Below are 20,271 nucleotides of genomic sequence, written 5' to 3'. Positions count from 1 at the left end.
TTCCAGAAAGAACTAGACATGGTTCCCTGGCCAAAAGCTATGAAGTAAGAAAAACAAACAAATAGCAAACTACCAGTCATTACGTCAAAGTAGCATTCAACCACTACCAGATTCTACGTCAAACGTTGTAAGTTAAACAGAAAAGAAGTCAGAAGCTAAGAAAGCCAGGACCTTGTCAATCCTCCGGCGAGATTTTAGCACGCTTCTTGCCGGAGAAGCCTTTCAGAAGAGCATCGACGATGCGCCGATGTGTATCGAGTATGAGTTCGGTGCGTTCCAACTCCATTTCCATTCTCACCTTCTCTATCTCCCGTGCCATCTCCATCTTCATATGCTCTATTCTCAGGAATCCATCCCCAAGAATCCTTACTGCCGAAATCATCTCCCTGATTGCACTCGATTCCGTCTCCATTCTGTGGCGGTGGCTTTTCTTATGTACCTTCGGCCACATTCCCTCCTTCGCCGGCCGGCCGCCGCCGTATCCCTTGAAGATGCGGGGCGTCGTAGGTTTATGATTCGTGTCAGGGCTGGGGGGCGGTCTATGCACAGTTCTGTAGACCTTTGACCGCACCGCCTTGGGTATCCTGAACCGGAGCTCCCCAATAGTTCCGCCGCCGTTGCCCATGAAGCGGTGAAGCGCACTGCTGTTTCCGCTGAGGTGCCCGCCGCGCTCCTCCTCCTCTTGGTCGTCATCATCGTTGTCAGACGGAGGCAGGGACAAGGCGGCGGAAGGAGGCGGCGCAGAAGGACGACGAGGTCCGCCGACTCCCCCGTTGCCTCCGTGCTCCATGGCATCCATCTTGCGGAAATAAATCCAGGAGGAAGCTGGCAAGAGCGAGGGGTCGAGATGGAGGGATTTGTGACGCTCGCTTCGATAGCGCTTGCGGAGCTTCTCAACCTTGTGGCGGCACTGAACGGCCGTCTTCGGCGGGGAGGGGCCGGAGGAGCAGCGGACGGCGACGTCTTCGGCGACCTCTTGCCAGTGGTTGGCCCGGAGGTTGCCGCGGCAGAGGGCGTACCACTTCTCGCGGTAGGCGTCGATGAGGGCGAGGGTTTCGTCCTGGGTCCATATTGGGGCGGCCAGGCGGCGAGAGGGGACGGCAGCAAAGGACGAGGGTGGAGGAGAAGGAGCGGAGGGCGGAGGAGGAAACGGGGAGGGCGATCTGTCAGGGTACGCGGGCGGCGACGGAGAAAGGGAAGGAGAAGGGGATGCCGCAAGGGAGGCGGCGGACGCGGCTAGTGCACCGGACGAGGGAGTGTCCCTCTTCAGGGAGGATGCTGCGGCGGCGGTGGCGGCGGTGGCGGCGGCCATGGAGGAGGAGTAGGCGGCAGAGGCAGTGATGAGGAAAGGAGGAGGGTGCGGCGGGGATGGCCATGGGGCTCATGATGGGGTTAATTTGGTGGTGAGTCGGGGCACCGCCCGTGGGCGGCTTACGGTGCCGCGCGCACCAGCGGCGCGGTGGGGGTGGGCGCGCTGCCTCCGAGGCGGCGGGGGCTACAAGGGATGGACTCGAGCCGCGTCGCTCAATCGGGGTTTTGGGTTTGGGTTGGGTTCGAGCGGAGGCGGTGCCCTGACCGGGGAGGAGTCACGGCCTGAACCGGGCGGCGATGTGGGGAGGCTATTGGGAACATTCGTTTCCTCGTTGCTACGGGTGTAAAGTGTTAAACCGCTTGTCAACTTATTCGATTTTTGATTCATTCGAGAGCCGAATTTGAATTTGATTTCAAACTCAAAAGTACTATTGAGTCGAGCTCAAATTTATGAACTCACAAATATATTCATTTAAAAACTTATGAATATATTCGTAAGCTCACAAGCTCATTTTGTATATATATATATAATATAAATTATAAATATTATATATTAACATGTTCATCTTAAACTAAACTCATTTAATTTTTAAATGAGTTATTTTCAAATCGAATTCAAGTCGATCATAAACTATTTAATTTCATTATGAATTAAGCTCAAGTTTAAAAATTAAAGTCTCAAATTGAACTTGAACTTAAAGAAAACTAATGGAACTCGAACCTCTTTACTATTAGGCTCAGACTAGATTACGCCCCTACTTATTGCATTTTCTACCAACTCCACCATTATGCAATTTTAGATGGACATGAATTTTTTTTAATTCATCTATTAAATAAATTTAAATCACAAACTATACACATTCAAATCAAACTCTTCAACTCATGCATTTCAAACTCCTAGACCCTAACTTTTTTAAAAAAAATCTTCTTTTCACTTCCTAATATATTTAATTACTTATCATCATCATCATCATCATCATCAATATCCAAATTTAATCACAACTTATATATAAGTAATAAAGATCAACTTCCAACATATTCATCCCTATTAAAATTCGAATTCTCTAATTTAATCTCCTAAATAAATTCGAAACCCAATTTATATATACTAAAAAATCATCAACCTTCAAAATATTTATCCTCAATAGAATTCAAACCTTGATCTCCATAAATGTTCTGTTAAATGTTTCACCACTGTATCACAACAGTAGAGGCAATAAAAATAGGTGCAACCAAATTTACTTTGATACCATGTGCAATTCACAATAATAACGACAGTAAAATAATTAGGAAGAGAACCTTTTGATACTTGAATATATTGTAAGCATCCTCACTTGGACAGCAGAAGCAATCATAAAATTAACTGCATAAAGTCTCTTGCCATTGAACTCCCAAGGTTTTTATTGCAAACTACAACATGAATCCACTGATAAAAACACATGACTCCAGCTTGATGGTGTAAACATCCAGAATAGAGATTAGCTTCCGCATGCATATATGCTCACTGGTATATTTTTGAACGCCTGTATGAACTAAGTACTACGTAGTTGGGTTGGAGAAATAACTGCAACATGAGGTCTGCCCTGGCAATGCAGTTGCCAAGTGAAACAGTGGTTAACCAACTCATTGCATGCTGAAATGAGACTTGAGAGATCTAATCAAATGGATCGATGCGAGGATCGTGCTCGCTGGCCATGGCCATCCCTGTGCATAGGCATGTTGGGCACATAACCTACAAAATCACAAGTGTGAGCCCTTCCTGTTCAGATTTGATCAAGTAACTTTGTGGTTTCAATGGCAACATAGGTTGAGGACCAAAGAGAGAAAGTTTATTAGAGATAATAAAATTGGCATACTAAAAAGTTATCATCACACTGTTGTGATTGAAACCCAGCGCGTAATAAGCATTATAGCATATTATTGAAACCATTACTTTCAAGAAACATAAATGAGATAATAAGCAGAAATGCTGGAGAAAAATAAAATCACTTCAAAAAGAAAAATACTTGAACCAGCAAATTTGGAAATTTGTGGGGCTATATAGTTTGTAGAGTATAGGAAGCACACCGATATGTGTAAACAACTGCTTTTTGTGTCATGATATCTCACCTTCCCTGAACCTGAACAATTTGAACACCTCTCTGTACGAGGTGGTGATAGAGGCCGATTAATGGGATTAACAGTGGCAACAGGCTCGGCCAAAACAAGAGTGCCAGTGCTTGAACAGCGTGCACAAGCAAGGTATCCTGCACATGATGTGAGCAAAATTTTAGGGGGAAGAGTTCCGAGGAATATTTGAATTGCAGATATGGTGTCCATTAAGTTTAAAGTTTCACGGAAACAACTCTGGGATTACTTCCACCAAACAGGATTTCCTGAGTTCATCAAATAATTTACTTTTCTTCAGATGGTGAAAAATTAATGAAAAGGTTTGAATTTCTTTTCCCACAAAAAAACACTGTGAGCTCGTCAACCCCGACATATCTTACATGCAGCAAATGAGACAACGGAAAACACATGCCCTTCCTATCTTGTAAGCAGGGTTATGGCAAGCCAATAAAAAAACTAAGATTCTTTGAAGCATCACGGCCTAGGCCAAACATTTCATTTGAAAAGGGTTGAGATGAAACGAGCAAGGATGAGTTACACCTACCAAAAGTTTCCTTTCAAACTCAGTTTCTTGTGTCTTTCATTGGGAATCACTAAATATTAACCAACCCAGGGTTTAAAGTTCCATTCTTTTAAGTCTCAGACAAAATAACAAGGTATAATGCTAGTACCAATACAGTCAGTGGCACTAATGAAGCTGAGGATGGACTTACGACAAAAAGTCAAGAACAGACCCATGTACAATTCCACCAAGTGGTGCTAGAGAAGTCTCAAATCCCACCAAGTGGTATCAAAAGCACTAGGGATCCCAACACCCCTTGTTATTTATTACAACCACCAATTCCAAAACTGAATAACTGATGTTTTTCTATTCTGTACTTACATCTAAGAATAACACTCCTCCTACATTAGAAATAATAACAGATCACATGTTTGATACAGATGAAAAAAATTAAACAAATTTCATGAACACTACTAAGGATCTTGAAGATTTACCAGTTCCCAAACAATATTTGCATCTCTTTTGCTCCTGTTGCTTGACATTGTTGATCTCAACCACCATTAAAGCTGATATAACTCCCACAGCTCCACCTGAGAAAGATGCTACTATTGGATCAACCTGACTGCAAAGGAAACTTCAGTGAGATTTGAATATATGACATACAGTTGTTAAATGATACAAAAGTTAAATTATCCTTGACTAGAGAAGAATTAAATTATTTTTAAAAAATAATAATCATTGTATATCTACGCGTGTTAGAACAAATGCCTCTACTTTTGATGGTAGAATGGACCCTAATATATTTCTTAATTAGTTAGACGACATTGAAAATTATTTGACTGACATAACATGACCTCTACTGAACGAGTATGATTTGCCAAATTCACCTTTAGTGGATCGATTAAAAATTATTAGCAATGTGTCTAGAGAAATTAGAAAGCAAGATGTACAACAACACAGTGGCATGAAATTAAAAATACACTTAATTAAGAATATATCCCATTTAACTTTAAAAGACAACTACCAAACAAGTATATAAAGACAAGACACCCTTCCTTAAGTAGTTAAATTCACAGACAACATCTTAAGACCTTAGTTCTGTTACAATCGATGAACTTGTAGCTAAGATAGTGCGCAAATAAGCTTCCTGATAACTCAACCTTAGTAAAAGAACTCTCTTATTACAATTTTAAAAGCCACTCCAGTGACACCTTAGATAAGCTCCTGCGATGCAATTTTAGAAGAACCTCTATTGAGTTAAACAAAGAACCTTTGAATTTTGTCATTTAGTAATTAGCATTTCTATTTTGGCAACAAATAGGAAATAATTATAATCTCAATTAAGATTAGCATATTTTATTTATTTAAAATATTTTTTTAGCATTTATTGTCGAGTCAAGTGTATGAAAGACCTAAAGTCTTGTACTCTAATTATCTTTAAATTGATACAATTTTCAATATCTTTTTTGTGTGATAGTTTGTCCTTTGAGGCTAATTATCTCTTTCAGTTTATCAATTTTCTTCCCAATTAGTAGGTGGTCTGCCGGTTCAATTTTAGTGTCATGTCAACTAGGATAGTGAATAACTATAGTCAATTTAACACTTCAACGCAAACAAATAATAATTTTATTTCTCCACATTCTTAGAGTAAATAATTGGGCCCACTTTCAAAGATTCTTACTTAGGGGAGAAATGTAAGAAAAAAAAAACTAGGTAGGTTATATAGTCATTTTATGGCATCCAAAATCTTACCTCAGTTGCATAGGCAAATGCATACTTCTTATAAAGTCTGCATAAGATGTTCCTCCTATTCCCAACTTGAGTTCCAGCTGGAAGATTGACATGTTCAACCACCATTAGGTGAGAGAAAAGAGTATAACCACCTAAATTAAAAAATCCAATGCAAAATGTGTACAGCATAAATTGAAAAACAAAAATGAAAAAAATTAATGTATCCCTCCCTTTAAATTTTATATGAGACATTGAAGTATTATATTGCCCCCTAAAGTCAATAGCTTTCAATTGATGAATGGTCCATCTAGTCACACCACCCTTGATATTACTTTAAGGATCAAAGCCAGTTGATTTTAAACATGAAAATATTTTTTTATGGGTTTTGTGTCTATTGAAGAAATTTTTATGGGTGTTGTATTCTATCAAAGAAAGCAGCAAACCGCACATTTTTACAAGTGAACACAAGATGCACATACAAAAGAATGAATTTACCAACTAATAGAAATTAAAGAGAAATAACTTCCAAGATATCTGCATGGCCAGCTGATTAATGACCAAGACATGTTAGAACTCATCAGTCATTTGAATTCGAAATAAATGGCCTTCTTAATTTAAATATCAGTGGTTCCAAGTTTGTCTAAGGAAAGAAACATGATGATGGCACTTATTGGTGCTTGATATATCAGGTTCTATAAGCTTGAACATTATTCCCATCAGGTATAATAGTTGCCAGCAGATATCTCCATTATAGAATAAAAAAGTCACTTTTAGCTACAAAGCTTGAAAAAGTTCAAAGGATAACTGATAATAGGCTTACAGTTGGTGCCAGAAGACCACCAAAAATGATAATTCCCCCAATGAGAGTGAAGCAGGTGGCATAGTACAACTTTAGGTTTGCTGGTGTCTGATTTCAATTGCATGTGCATTACATAGTTGCACATTGAGAGTACACTGAACAAAGCTAATTGCAGCACAAAGTCATACCAGGGGAGGTAAGAAAGGAATGAAAGATGGAAAGTCAGGAAGTTCACTTTCTTGTTTTTCATTGAAGGTTCCTAGTTCAGCATTTTTTATTCTTTGTTGTATCCTCAGCCTGCGAACCTATAAGAATCAAAGAGAGATGTTCAGGAAAATGCCAAGATCATTTCTCAATGACAGTTTTTTTTTCTTTGCTTATTTAAGTTTTTGTGGCCTTATAATTATTTCTTTCAATTTGTTTGCCAACAAAAGTTAACTAGTGTTGGGTTGGGAACATGTTCTATTTTCATTTTTTATTCTTTCCAAACAGATTTTGGGAATTGAAAAGAGAAATAAAAAATATTTAGAATTGATTTACATGACAAATTTGAATTTATTAGAGGTGAATCATGTTTCTTTTCAAATTTCAATAGTTTTATTTTATTTTCTAAATACTACAAACTGAAAAAAGAAAATTTTCAGAAACCAATTAGTGCAACATTTTCTTTCCCTGTCTTTCTTAATCATCTAGTTGATTTGAAGATCATCCCATGTTGTTCCAAGTCCCAACTATTTGGATCTGCTACATGAAGCTTTTGTCTCTCCTACTCCTTACACCTTTCACTCTATTCAACTGACTCTTCTAAATATAAAATTATTGATCCACTTAGAAGATATGTATATCATCTCAATCTATTCCTCTCATTTATCATCAACTGAAGCCCCACCAAATTGCCACCGGATATTACTAGTCTTCAATTTATCATTTTTTAAATAATTTTGGCACATCTTAATATTCTCAATGGCTGCGCTAACTTTATTTTACTTATATTATCTACATTAATATTTCCTTTTTGTCGAATAACAAAGTCAAGATATCTAAAACTCTTATGGGAATTTCATTCCCTTTATCTTAATTATCCATTTGATTCTTTTTTCTTATTGCTGAAAGAGCAATTTATATACTCAATCTTAGTTCTAGTTAACTTAAAACCTATAATCTCTAAAAGTTTTCTTTGCAATTGATGCTTCAAATCTATTTACAATTAGCACATTATCATTTGTCAGTAACATGTATCAACAAATTTATCATGTATAAGTTAGTTTTTTTTTTCATGGACAAAAAAAATCAAAAAGGCACCTTTTATTTTTGTTATTGTAAAAAGGACATTCTATATTGAAAAAATATATTAAAAGGACACTCCATCCTATTTGTCATCTCAAAAATAAGTCTGTTCTAGTAATGTTGTAGCAATTTTGGCAAAATGCTACAATACTAGGTTGAAGTGATTTTGACCAAGATTGAGCAAATTTATTCTACGTTAAAGCAGTTTTGGCTAAAACTGCTATAATAATGTTGGAATCTTGGTGTTTTGGAATGAAAAATAGGATGGGGTGCCCTTTTGATATTTTTTTCAACATGGGGAACCCTTTTGACGATAACAAAAATAAGGGACGCTCTTTTGATATTTTTTCAACATGAGGTGCCCTTTTGATGATAACAAATATAAGGGGTGCTCTTTTGATATTTTTTCGACATGGGGTGCCCTTTTAATGATAACAAAAATAAGGGGCGCTTTTGATTCTTGCCTATTTTTCATCTAGTAGTAGAGTGAAAAAGAGGGAATAAATGTCTTTCAAAATAGACTTATAGCCATTATAGCCAAGATTGTTGGGATCAATCTTCTACCTAGGAATAGGGGAGACTCATAGGCTTGGATTATAGGTTGAATTATAGAATCATAGCATCTTACTATTTTATTTAAATATTCATTAGAACTATACTTGACATTTATAATTTATTTTACATACTAACTTTCAATATAGTATTTAACAATTTAATATAAACATTTTAAACTTTGTCATTCTCACATCGCAAAGCATAATTGAAATAATTCATATCATAGATACAAGGACAATGCGATATATTTCTACATCTTCACATAGCAAATAGCAATTTTATAAGAGAAATGGCAATAGCAAATGTTAAACGAGATTCTTCTAGTTATAAGAGGAATGACAATAGCAAATGTTAAAAGAGATTCTCACATAGCAATTTTATAAGAGGAATGGCAATAGCAAATGTTAAAAGAGATTCTCACATAGCAATTTTATAAGAGGAATGGCAATTGCAAATGTTATAAGAGGATGCCAAAAAGATTATGGCTTTCAGTTAATTTCATGCCTAAAATATTCCAGGAAAATATAATTATATTCCATCTAGTCAATGTTGTTGAAGCTAAGATTTTATTTGGAACAGTGAGGAAGCATAGAATAGGATCATTAGTAGGCAAGGTTCCAATGTGATTTAGATTCTATCTATGATCTCAATCATTTAGGTCAAGACGGTAAGATCCTAAAGTCCAGATCACAATCTTGACCATCATGCTCATAATTTATAAAATAGTTTGTCACATGATCAATAGTTCTAATAGTTTTAATTATATTGTCATAGAATCTTTACTGCCTTAATTGATTATGTCCAGCAGGTTCTTATGTATCTTGTCCCTCGTTTTTTAATTGCTGAAGAATGAGTGTATACATGGCAGAGTGCTAGAAAGTAGAAACCTCAGGTACCTATTAGTTCTCAATGTTTGAGATGGATCGTCTTATATATGGCTATTCCTTTTGATATCTAAAAGATTCTAATATAATCCAAGAATTGATGGCATTTATTTAACTTGAATATTCTCATTAAATCAGCAAACCCACACCTCCTCCATGTGCAAAAAGATCTTATTCCGTCGACTTCTTATATTATCTTGAATTTCTTGCAGTTCCATTTTTGCAAAATCCTGAACTGTTTCAGGTCCTTCAATTATGCAAAAGCTGCATTTGCAGACAAAACCAAAATAAATTAGAATACGGATACACAAATAAATTTTGAGGTCATGCAAATAAATACCTTCCTTGACTTAGATCTAGAAGAGGGCAATAGGAAGTAAGAACAATCAAATATCTGGTTTTACACTTAAGAAATGCATAAAAAGATACATATAAGAGGAATGAATCTTCTACAGTGTAGTAGTATAATCAGGGTTACCAAGTCAACGTGTTAAAAGATTAAATATGTTTAAATAATGAAGAAAAGTAGTTGCTAAATATTATATAAAATAAGAATGCATAGGGTTGTAAACAAGCCGAACGGAACCAAGCTTTGGGGTGTTCATGCTTGTTTGATAAGATAACCAAGCCCAGCTGAGCTTATGTTTTATGAGCTTGAGCTTGGTTCAAGCTTGGCTATTATCAAGCTCGGTTCGTTTATATGTTATCAAGCTCTCAATTCAAGCTTGTTTAATTGTTTGAAATTTTTGCTTGTTTGATTGGTTATTGAGCTTGATAATTCAAACCTATTTGTTTATTTTAAAAGTTCATTATTTATTTAGTATGTTGATAAGAGTTTTATTAATGAACATAGTTCGTAAACATCATTCACAAACATTGTTCACAAACATTAACGAGCTGAATACATATGTATTCAAGCTTGTTTATTTAATTGATCTTGTATGTTTTGAACAAACATAAACAAGCTATTACCAAGCCGAACACCAAGCTTGTTCACGAACGTTTGGTTTATTTACGGCTAAGAATGCATGACTTAGTCATAAAATTATGTGAACATTATGGGGTATGATGTCTTAGTTTTTAGATTAGTTAACCAGAGTATATAAAACATATATTGTATCCACATTTCGGTAGGCAATGGGATACGTATTTCTGCATCATAGGTTTCTCCCTTCCACATGAAACCCTCCCCCCCTGCATAGTACCTGCCCTTCCTTTGTACCATGCTGTCCATCTATCTCTATTGTCTACACTAGTAGCCTCCTCTTCTTTGTCACCAACACAAAAATTGCTCATTTCCTCTTAATTTCTCCAGCCTTCACGTGCACTCCTAATCTCTCGCTGCTACCTCAGTTCTATATATGTGTGTGAGAGAGAAGTTTTTCAACATATACACTCTAATTAGCAAAAACATTTCCGGTATATATACAAGGTATCTGAACATATTTCGATTTAAAATACCAGAATATTTCCTTTCTCTTTGAGGCAAGTGGAATGAACTGTATATATGCTATACTATCTCTACCAGAAAAGTTTGAAACCCTAATATGAGAATTTCAAGCGGGCAAATTTTTATGCAATAATTCACAGAGAGTATGTAGCTCACACTTGGCAATTAAGCAATTTATAGAGCTAGCTCAGTTAAAACTCTTTGCAAGTTGTTGGCAGTGACTTGGGAATGAATTCCACCTTGACCATAATGTCTCTAACTCCGGATCACACAAAAAATGTATAACCATTCTCCTGTCTTTAAAAATAGCTAACAGCTTTTTGCCTTCATCAACTCCTACCATTTTCACAATAACATCAAAAACAGAGAAATTTAGTGTGTGTTTTTTTTTTCTTTTCTTGACAAAAATCATGCAGGGACCACACCGGGTTCGGCAGCCAGAAGGAATGGAAGATTCCTTCATTTCATTCAACAAATAACAGAAATTACATTATCAAGAGAAGCCAAAAGGCTACTACTCTCCAGGTCCAGCCGCCCAGCTTACCAGTCTCATGTTATCAAAAAGAGATATTTGATGTCTTTGACGAAAGATACGAAGGAATTCGATCAGGATAAAACTCTTGATATACTACCAAGTTGTAGAAAAGAATACTGCTTCATTTACCAAACAACACGAGGCACCTCATCCAAAGAAACCAAATAGCTTCTTCTAAATGTCTAATGATAGTCACAGGAGAGTAATCCCATCCCCCGCCTTCCTAATTTAATTAGGTCAACAAGAAATCTCGCCTTGATTCAAAACAAACTAAACAACTCGATTCGGTGAAACAATGGTTTCAGGAGGTAGAAGATTACCCGGCAGGGTTTTTGTCAGTGGACGAACCACCGGCGGCGGGCGCGTCGACAGGGTAGGGTGAGGCGGCAGCATCAGCGTCGCCCGAAGCAACCGGTCGCCTCCACCTCAATTTATGCGGAGTGTTAAGCCTCCACGTCATCATCTCGAGGGCGAACCTGCAGGCGGGAGGGCGAGGGAGGGTCTGCTTCGAGGGAGGAATCAGTATTCGGCCGGAGCACAGCATGGCTACCTAATCTCTGCCGATCTGCACAGGGATCTGTTCTTCTTCTTCTTCTTCCCTTCCTTCGGGAAGAAAGACGACGGAGCACAGACTAAATCGAAGCGGCGAGTTCCGCCGACGGAGAGTTCACCTGTGGCTACGGGTGCTGCGCCGATGACAACACGCAAAAGCCCCAATCCCCACCACTGATAATCGACAACCGACCCATCACTGTAGAGCGTGATGCTTGCTCCATCTGGATATTAAAATCGTGAACACAACCGCTCAACTACAGCCCGATCCACTCGGACCACAACACAACCACTCCATCAATTGATAGCCCGATGCTCCAATCGAGAATCAAACTGCCTGGAAGATCCATCAATTACTCTAGTAGAAACAACGGGACAACTGTGACGTTCTTCAAAATTTTGCAACAGCATTGGACTTTAAACAACACTTTCAGCATTGGACTAACACTTAAATGCAACAACTTTGATCAGCTTTAGCTGAATCAAATTGTTCAGACTCAAACATAACCGATGACTTGCTAATGAGCGACCTTTCCTTGCTACGCATGAATTCATAAACAGCAACAGTTGCAGACAGAACATTATGAGTGTTTAGATCAAAATAACCAACTTGGTGATCATGATTACCTTAGGGCACAATTTAGCACACCATAACAACCAAAGTGAATCAAATTGTTCCCCATTACCCCGACTCAAACATCCCAACCCTCTACCCTCCCAGAAAACCCGACTTGCTAAATCATCTTCGGTCAGCCGTAAAGGTTCCACCTTTCCTCGCGACAAAGGACCCCGGGCCCTAGGGTTTCTTCTTTTCAGCTTGCACGCTGCGGGGCCTCCCTTTTCTGTGGCAACCGCTGTAGCAGGGTCTGAAGCTGCGGCGCATAAGTTCTTCGTATACCCTAGAAGGGTAAGATTACGGCCGCCGAAAGTAAGCATACAACGCGACGGTCTCTACCGTCCACAGTGAATCCCCAGCGTGTTCCTCCCTTTAAATAAAGTTTCGCCGTCAGACACTCTTTTCATATGAGACTTTCTTCTAGCTGCTGGCAATGTTAGTCTTTAGGCGTTTATTTGCGCTAGATTTCTTCTCATAGTTGGTGATGGTCTCCGTTGTTTATTTTGATTTGCTTTAAAATAAAGCATGATATGTTCTAATTTTGATTTGCTTTAATATTTCTTCATCACCAACCTCTGTTGGTGATTTTATTGTCCTATTCTATTGCTCTTGGCTAAGCCGTCAACTGATCAAATTCTTTCCTCCACTGTTTCTATGCTGCTTGCCATCATTTTCTATCAAAATAAATTTGTTTCTGAAAGTTAAAGCAATGTTTCTGAAAGTTTCAATGTAGGTTAACCTTGGATTAGATTGTTGTGTTTGTTTCTTTAAAATTAAAGTATGCAAAGTCATTCTTGGATCAATGTCATTCTCTGTGTGGTGCAACCATATCCAAATTAGTGTGTCTATACTTTTGTCAAGCTTAAATATACAACAATATGCTTTGCTGAATCAAGTCTAAACTGCCTACTAGTTCCTTGTTAATAGGTGGAAGAAAATAAAGCAATTTGAAAGTCAAGCAACAAGTAGTTTCTTGATTCGACTTGTGTCTTTGCATCGATTATATTTCTGAGTTATCATGACAATTTTCTGATTCCTTTTCAGACTTCACGGCCCGAGTACAATCAAATCTTTGTGAAGAAGCCTGGTGGTGATGACTTCTGGCCCTTTTAGGAGATGACTGTTGTTTGGATTGAAAGGAAGAACCAAGAAGGAACATGAAGTCCTCTCTTTTGATGTTTCACTTGTATAAGAATTCTGTTGCAGTAGCAGCATCAAACTTTTTTTTTTTTGAAACAAACTAATTCATCTTGTTTTGCATGTATTTCATAGGATTTTTTTTTGGTTGTTGTTGTTGTTCTAAGAGATTTATATTTCTTTAGTCACTTTCCTGTCTATAAAAACTCTTTGGACAAGTTTTGCTTTGCATCGAAGATGACTAATGAAAACGATTGGGAATTTTTTTTAATTTTTATTTAAGATTATTTAAATTTTTAAAGTTTTCTTAGTTGTTTAAAATTTTTAATATGTTATAATTTTCGAACATAATTAAGAGTTAAATGAATACTTTATAAAAATAAACTCCTAATTTATAAATAGGCACGTTCTATTTTCGAACATAATTAGGAGTTAAATGAATACTTTATTTATTTAATTAATTTTATGTATTAAATAAATTTAAATAAATTTTTATTAAATTAAATATTAAATTTATTCATGAATCTTTAATAGCTCTGTCTGAAAAATATTTCATTAAATCATGGGCATTTGTTTTGTTAAAGGTAATATAGTAAATGTAAAAGTAAGTAATATATTAAAACCTTCAAACAAACAAGGTTTTGTCTCATTACCTAGGATTAAACCAAACAGCATTAGGTTATGTTTTATTCCCTATAACCTTGGTTATGTGATTACTTGGTAATCACATAACCAAGGTAATCACGGATGACCCCCAACCAAACGCACCCTTGTCAAAGAAGACATTTGTAAATTAATTTTTGTTCATTCAGTCAATTTCTACCTCTGAACTTCGTGAGTTATTTTGTTTACTGAAAAAAGGTCAGCTGAAGCTCAAAGACGGCCGAATATACACGGCCATGCTAAAGAGATCCTACACTTCAGGAGGTGAAATTTTCAAACCTAACTCTCATTATAGAGAACAAAATCACATACGTTGAAGTCCATGTAAATTATAATGCCAAAACATAATTTTCATATTTTATATTTTATCTAAAAGACATTCTGTCACGGCTTTGATTTTCTCTTTAACTACTTTTTAAAATTATAATGCCAAAACATAATTTTCATATTGGATTCGGATCGGTTTCATCACTGGTCCAATAAGTCGACCCGCATAAGTTTCAAACCGCGGACCACACCGTACTCGAAGCTTCTAGAAATACGACTCGTTTTTCTTAACGCGAAGGTCATCGTCACGCAAAATAATACACTCGGACACGCAGGAATCGAGCCAGACATCAAACCCGTTGGGCTCGAAACTGGACGGTTGAGATGCATTTAACAGCCTTGGTGGTTCCAAAGTTCAAACCTTTCCCACGGCGGTCCAACTTCGCTGGCGCTCGAGCGTTCCATTTGATCACGTGACCTCTCGGCCGTCAATTGTAGCGTCGTGTCGGTTTCTCGCCCCCTTCGCCTCGGCATCTTTATTAATCGACCTCACCCTCCTCGCCTCGTGGAATTCTTTCTCCTCTTCGTCCTCTCTCTCTCTCTATCTCTCTCTCTCTCTCTCGTTGCTATTTTTGGTTTCGGTGAAACATCAGCCGAGGAGCAAGTGAGGAATCGCCTTCGGTTGCAGGCCCTTCAACAGAGATCTCGAGTAACAGCTCAGCTACCGGCGTAGCGCCTTCGCTGTCCGCCATGAATCCGGAGTAGTAAGTGACGCATCTTTGCGCTGATTCGAATCGATGATTTGTGAGTTGATCTAATCGGGAACCCTGAGGGATTTCTGTTATATAAGGAATTTCTCGGTTGTGCTGTAAGGGTTTCCTGGTTTCTGTCCTGATATCGCCAAGTTAGGCTTGAGAACAGCGATTTTGACAGTGGTATTTTGCGGATCTATGGCGTGTGATTTTGGAAATGGTCCTTGTAATGGATCGGGATCTGCATCTATTCTAAATTTCTTCTTTCTTTATGCTTTGTTGGGAATTGTTAGATTAATGGACAAACTGCCCCATATTCTAGCGTTTTCCTTTCTTTCTTGGGCATTGCGACGAATGAATGGATTCCAACGTTCGCCCTTACCTTACTCCGTTGGGAATGGTTGGATTGATGAATAGATCGAACCATTTAATGATCATTGGAAGATAGTCAAATTTATCTCCGTAACATTACGTATATTCGATTGTTTATTTTTGAAGATAATTTTTGGTTGCATGGATCGCACCATGTCTCAAACGATTTAATCATTGCAAGTTGTTTTCCTCCATGGTTATGTAGTAACTTATGAACTTCCTGAAATAGTAAATTTTTTAAGAATTTAAGGTAATTTCATTTCTGTAATTCATGCATTGATTTGTATTCATTAAGACCTTTTAGACTTTGATTGATAACATGCAACGTGAACTACCTGATACTGGATGTAGTGGTGCATGTTGGTGTTTAGATGAATTATTACTTTCATTATTAAACCCATTGTCACCTCCACTAATAGAGCTCAACTTGTTACTCTAACCAATCGGGATTTTATTTTTATTTTTCATATAATATGAATTTTTTTGTGATTATGGTCCGTCTTCTGTTTTTGTCTAATGTAATAAATAATTTACTCTCTCTCCATTAGTTTCTTGTTCAATTTTGTCTTTCTTTGCCCATGCATTACGACTTTTTTTTTATTTTTGATTTTTTACTCATATATCACAATCTTCTATTTTTAGTCATTTTATGACTGCATCTTGTTCTTGTTTGATCCACAACACGAGTTATGCATTGAAATTCCGCCTCAAAATTGATTGTACTGATCCAGCATTGCAATTCCTATCATTCAATCAAATTATAAATGCATTTACCAACCAACTATAAGTTCCAACTTTTTGAGTTCAACTATATGTGATGCTTTTCTGTCTAAGATGATAAATTTAGAATTTAAATATTAATATCTTTTAGATTATTTTGATTGTGGTAAATTTTCTTTTGTCTCCCTCAATGCCTACTAACACCTTCAAAGATAATTGATTCAAGTAGTCATACCATTGGATCTTTCACACTCTTTGAATGCGTAAACATTGATACCAACTGCACCTGTTTTCCCCTCTTTATCCTCTATCCATTCTCCTCCTAATTCATGGAAAATAATTTTTAATTCTAAAGTGTGTGTGTGTGTGTGTATCTGCAGTCTTATATAAACTTCTAGTGAATACAAGACTAGCAAGTGCATTTTGATAACACATATAAGTCACATATATTCCAAATTTTTTAATTTTCTGTCTTTTTTAGTTTTTTAGAATTTCTGTATTGTTAAGTAAACAAATGGTTCAGTCGGATGTTGTTCCCTTTGAATTGTCCACTAATATGATGAATTTATGATTAATCCAAATGACTAACTAGGCTATTGAATCTAATATTTTTATTTATCCAGCTTATGAGATATTGGATTTTGCTAATCCCAAGCAGTTTTTTCCCATGTAACCCATAGATTAACTTTTGGAGCTATAAGGAGTAACATGCTCTTTCCTTCAGAATTTACTTATCTTTGGTGATCAGAAAGGCCTGTGTTAGGTTTAATCTTTCCTTGCCACCATGGAAGAGATTGAGAGGTTGCCTGGTGTTAGCTTGTTCCATAGGCATTTTATCTGGACCTTTAAATGCCCAGTTTTGATACCATGCATGGCAGTTGATCCTTTATTTTGAGTTTTATAGGCTGTATAGTTGAGATAACTGTGCTGAACTAATCTCTGTTTGTCTGTGTTGGGTGTAGAGTTAGTGTGCAAAAACATATGGGTAAATTCTTGCTTTTTGGCACTACTGTTGTGAGCGACTCATGTATAATGTGCTTAGATTTGTGCCCAATCCTTCCTTTAAAAGATTTAGTTGTGTACTTTTGATCTTTGATGTAATTAAGTCATCAATAACACTTCCTTGAGGCTGATTCTCCTATTCAGATGCAAGAGTAGATAGGGCACTTACAATTTTATACATTGAAGTTTATATATTGTTGTTTAAGTACCTTGAGAACACTTTGGTATTCTTACTGAATAGGTTCCATTCTAATGTAAAACAAAAAGCACGTAGAACAATCAATATTAATCAACAATATAAAGCATATAACATGCATATAATTGCACACATAAAAAACAAGTGTTAGTGACACTTGCAAGCTACCACAACAAAAGATTTACCTTATACAATTTATATTTCTTAGATGTCCATATATAAAGCTTAACATATTTCCACCTTGTTAAACATATTGATATGAACCACATGTAAGGAACATCATATGCTATATGTGATGCAGTCCTGTTACAAAGGTCAAGGAAGCCACATATGCTGGCTAGTAAAACCATGGTCTGAAACTTGACTTTTAATGGTTGCGATTTCTTTACCTTTATGGTGAAGTTTGGTGTGTGTGTAAATTTTGTTGTTTTAACTGTATCAAGATAACTGGATTGAAACTATTTTACACAATCTTTTTGTGCTTTTAATTGATCTTTTTGTGTGGCATGCCTCTTTTTTGCAGTGACTATCTGTTCAAACTTTTGCTTATTGGAGATTCAGGTGTTGGAAAATCATGTTTGCTCCTAAGATTTGCGGTAAGATGCAATTTGCATTCTCTGCTTATTATTATATCATATATTTCAAAATATGACAACAGATGTTGGATTAGTAATTAAATTCACATCGTTGAATTTATTTTTTCTGTCCATTCTTATTGAGAATGCTGTTACAAAATGATCAGCATGACAAGTCAAATATAAGATATTGAATCTTAAGTTGTTCTCAATGTACAAGTAATTTCTCATCTATCAGTCGGGAAATACATTGTTGAAGTATGTTATAAGAATATAATTTTTATTTATATTTTCAGTTTAGTATTATTGGCACTGCTTTGTCTGAATTCTTATGTACCTATTTTTCTATAATTTTTTCTTATTAAAATGGCATTTTCCTTTTATAATTTTTAACTTCAATCTTAAGGTAATTCCACAAATACCCTTGTAAAACTATTAAATTGCGTGTTTTCCATTACAAAATCTAATATTGTACATTTTTCCCTAAATATAAATCTCTCAAGTATAAATTAAACTCATGTATCCACAATGTTCTTATCTTAAATATTTAAATTCATTCTTCTTCTATCCCATCTAATTCAATTTGCATTGTATTTTTCCTTTAATCATCTTTCTTTGTATTCCAAGATCATTTCAGAATATTAAATATTTTTTTTAAAAAATAAAAATGGAAATAAAAATATTGATAAATGATTCAATCAAAGCCACTACTTACAATGTTTAAAATTAAAGGGCATTGTAAACTACAGTATTGTTTAATGCTGTGGATCTCTTAATGAAGAATTTGCAGGACTTGATAATTACTTTATCCTTTTTGTAGGATGACTCCTACTTGGAAAGTTACATCAGCACTATCGGAGTTGACTTTGTAAGCTATAGCTTTGTTTAAAATAAAACATAAAACCGTTGGAAGAATTGACTGAACTATCTGACACTTTTTTTTCTTCTTTAAGAAAATACGCACAGTTGACCAGGATGGGAAGTCCATTAAGCTTCAAATTGTGAGTTTCTTTACCATGTTGCTGTCGTTTCTTCTAACAGTAATTGTTATTATTCATCCAATGTATTACGTCACTAAAAACCTGATAGTATCTTTGTGGAAGTTGAAACACCCTTCATCTGGAAATACTACTGCAGTAGGCTTGTGGAGTTCACATCACTATTTTAGTGTCTATTGTGATTCTTTTAGAAGCAGAGTTCACTTTAATTGGGGTTCTAAATATAAATGAATTAGCCAATGCTAATTGGAAGTGTTTGGCTTTTATGCTTTCAGATGCAAATAGTGTTCCCGACATATTTTTTATGTAATGTCTTTTTCATTAAATGATCAGCCAATAATGAGTTGTTATCTTTGCATTGCAGTGGGATACTGCTGGGCAAGAGCGCTTCAGAACAATCACAAGCAGCTATTATAGAGGTGCTCATGGAATCATTGTAAGTCTAAATTTGAAATCAATTTAATGTTTTCGTAGCACATAAATCTTATTAAAACTGCCTGCTCATAAACTCTGACTTATGTAGGTGGTGTATGATGTAACTGACCAAGAGAGCTTTAATAATGTGAAAACTTGGCTAAATGAGATCGACCGATATGCGAGTGATAATGTGAACAAGCTTCTTGTGGGCAACAAGAGTGATCTTACTGCAAACAGAGCTGTATCATACGAGACGGCCAAGGTAATTTGTTTCCCTGGATACTACTAGCCTGTTTGATAATGTCTTCCTACATCTTAATTAACAAACTGGAATTAGAGACTAGTCAATTTCTTAGTGTTTATGGCATAATTCTTGTTGTTTCCTGCAATACAGGCGTTTGCCGATGAGATTGGTATCCCTTTCATTGAGACCAGTGCGAAAGACGCTACCAATGTGGAACAGGCGTTCATGGCCATGACTGCTGCCATAAAGAATAGGTATCTCTTCAATTGTTTCACCAGACAATACCAAGTTGGCTTCCTTTGTAAATTTGCCCCTCAATTGGTTGTTGAGCTTGTTCCATTCTTATTGGATGCAGGATGGCCAGCCAACCAGCCATCAACAACGCGAGGCCGTCCACTGTACAAATCCGCGGACAACCAGTGACACAGAAGAGCAGCTGCTGCTCTTCTTGAGCATTTTACGATTGCATGTAAAAACTATTTGCTATGCTGATAGGATGTCCCATGTACGTTCTTTTGAAATTTCAGGCATTGATTCATATCTTACTGGTTATTTAGTTGTACAAATTGAATATTTCTATGATAGTTTTTTCTGTTA

General features: G+C 36.6%; 3 protein-coding genes across 4 annotated transcripts; 1 reads left to right on the top strand and 2 right to left on the bottom strand.

Moving 5' to 3' along the window:
• Positions 1-1,328, bottom strand: LOC141812258 (uncharacterized). Its single transcript, XM_074700338.1, has one exon. The coding sequence runs from the start codon at positions 1,310-1,312 to the stop codon at positions 176-178; it is 1,137 nt and encodes a 378-aa protein (XP_074556439.1). The 5' UTR covers positions 1,313-1,328; the 3' UTR covers positions 1-175.
• A 1,261-nt stretch (positions 1,329-2,589) lies between these two features.
• LOC141812168 (protein ORANGE, chloroplastic-like) lies at positions 2,590-12,068 on the bottom strand. Its single transcript, XM_074700234.1, has 8 exons — positions 11,484-12,068; positions 9,328-9,442; positions 6,641-6,757; positions 6,474-6,560; positions 5,675-5,751; positions 4,417-4,544; positions 3,421-3,557; positions 2,590-3,043 (listed from the first exon to the last, which is right to left on the bottom strand). The coding sequence occupies exons 1-8, from the start codon at positions 11,705-11,707 to the stop codon at positions 2,966-2,968; spliced, it is 963 nt and encodes a 320-aa protein (XP_074556335.1). The 5' UTR covers positions 11,708-12,068; the 3' UTR covers positions 2,590-2,965.
• Positions 12,069-14,982: 2,914 nt separating this feature from the next.
• LOC141812839 (ras-related protein RABD2a-like) lies at positions 14,983-20,271 on the top strand. 2 transcript variants are annotated; one of them, XM_074700887.1, is made up of 8 exons: positions 14,983-15,162; positions 17,964-18,036; positions 18,836-18,883; positions 18,969-19,016; positions 19,378-19,449; positions 19,537-19,692; positions 19,825-19,928; positions 20,030-20,271. In XM_074700887.1, exons 1-8 carry the CDS (start codon positions 15,149-15,151, stop codon positions 20,124-20,126), a joined length of 612 nt encoding a protein of 203 aa, XP_074556988.1. In that variant the 5' UTR covers positions 14,983-15,148; the 3' UTR covers positions 20,127-20,271. The 2 variants fall into 2 exon arrangements, with proteins under 2 accessions (XP_074556988.1, XP_074556926.1); XM_074700825.1 differs by lacking the exon at positions 14,983-15,162 and having other exon boundaries at positions 16,397-18,036.

Source organism: Curcuma longa, chromosome 1, assembly GCF_044706935.1.
Source record: "Curcuma longa cultivar G26 ecotype Majalengka, Jawa Barat chromosome 1, ITB_CL_G26_1.1, whole genome shotgun sequence".
Classification (NCBI taxonomy): domain Eukaryota; kingdom Viridiplantae; phylum Streptophyta; class Magnoliopsida; order Zingiberales; family Zingiberaceae; genus Curcuma; species Curcuma longa.
This window is presented reverse-complemented; position numbering and strand designations above follow the sequence as displayed.

What these genes read in the sequence shown, in the direction of transcription:
- LOC141812258 (XM_074700338.1), bottom strand. Translation starts at nt 1,312, where the DNA reads ATGGCCGCCGCCACCGCCGCCACCGCCGCCGCAGCATCCTCCCTGAAG.
- LOC141812168 (XM_074700234.1), bottom strand. Translation starts at nt 11,707, where the DNA reads ATGCTGTGCTCCGGCCGAATACTGATTCCTCCCTCGAAGCAGACCCTC. An exon ending in TTCCTTTCTTACCTCCCCTG is followed by an intron (nt 6,561 to 6,640) that starts GTATGACTTTGT and finishes AATTGAAATCAG; the next exon opens with ACACCAGCAAACCTAAAGTT. An exon ending in CATTTGCCTATGCAACTGAG is followed by an intron (nt 4,545 to 5,674) that starts GTAAGATTTTGG and finishes TTTCCTTTGCAG; the next exon opens with TCAGGTTGATCCAATAGTAG.
- LOC141812839 (XM_074700825.1), top strand. Translation starts at nt 17,947, where the DNA reads ATGCCTCTTTTTTGCAGTGACTATCTGTTCAAACTTTTGCTTATTGGA. An exon ending in AGTCCATTAAGCTTCAAATT is followed by an intron (nt 19,017 to 19,377) that starts GTGAGTTTCTTT and finishes TTTGCATTGCAG; the next exon opens with TGGGATACTGCTGGGCAAGA. An exon ending in TATCATACGAGACGGCCAAG is followed by an intron (nt 19,693 to 19,824) that starts GTAATTTGTTTC and finishes CCTGCAATACAG; the next exon opens with GCGTTTGCCGATGAGATTGG.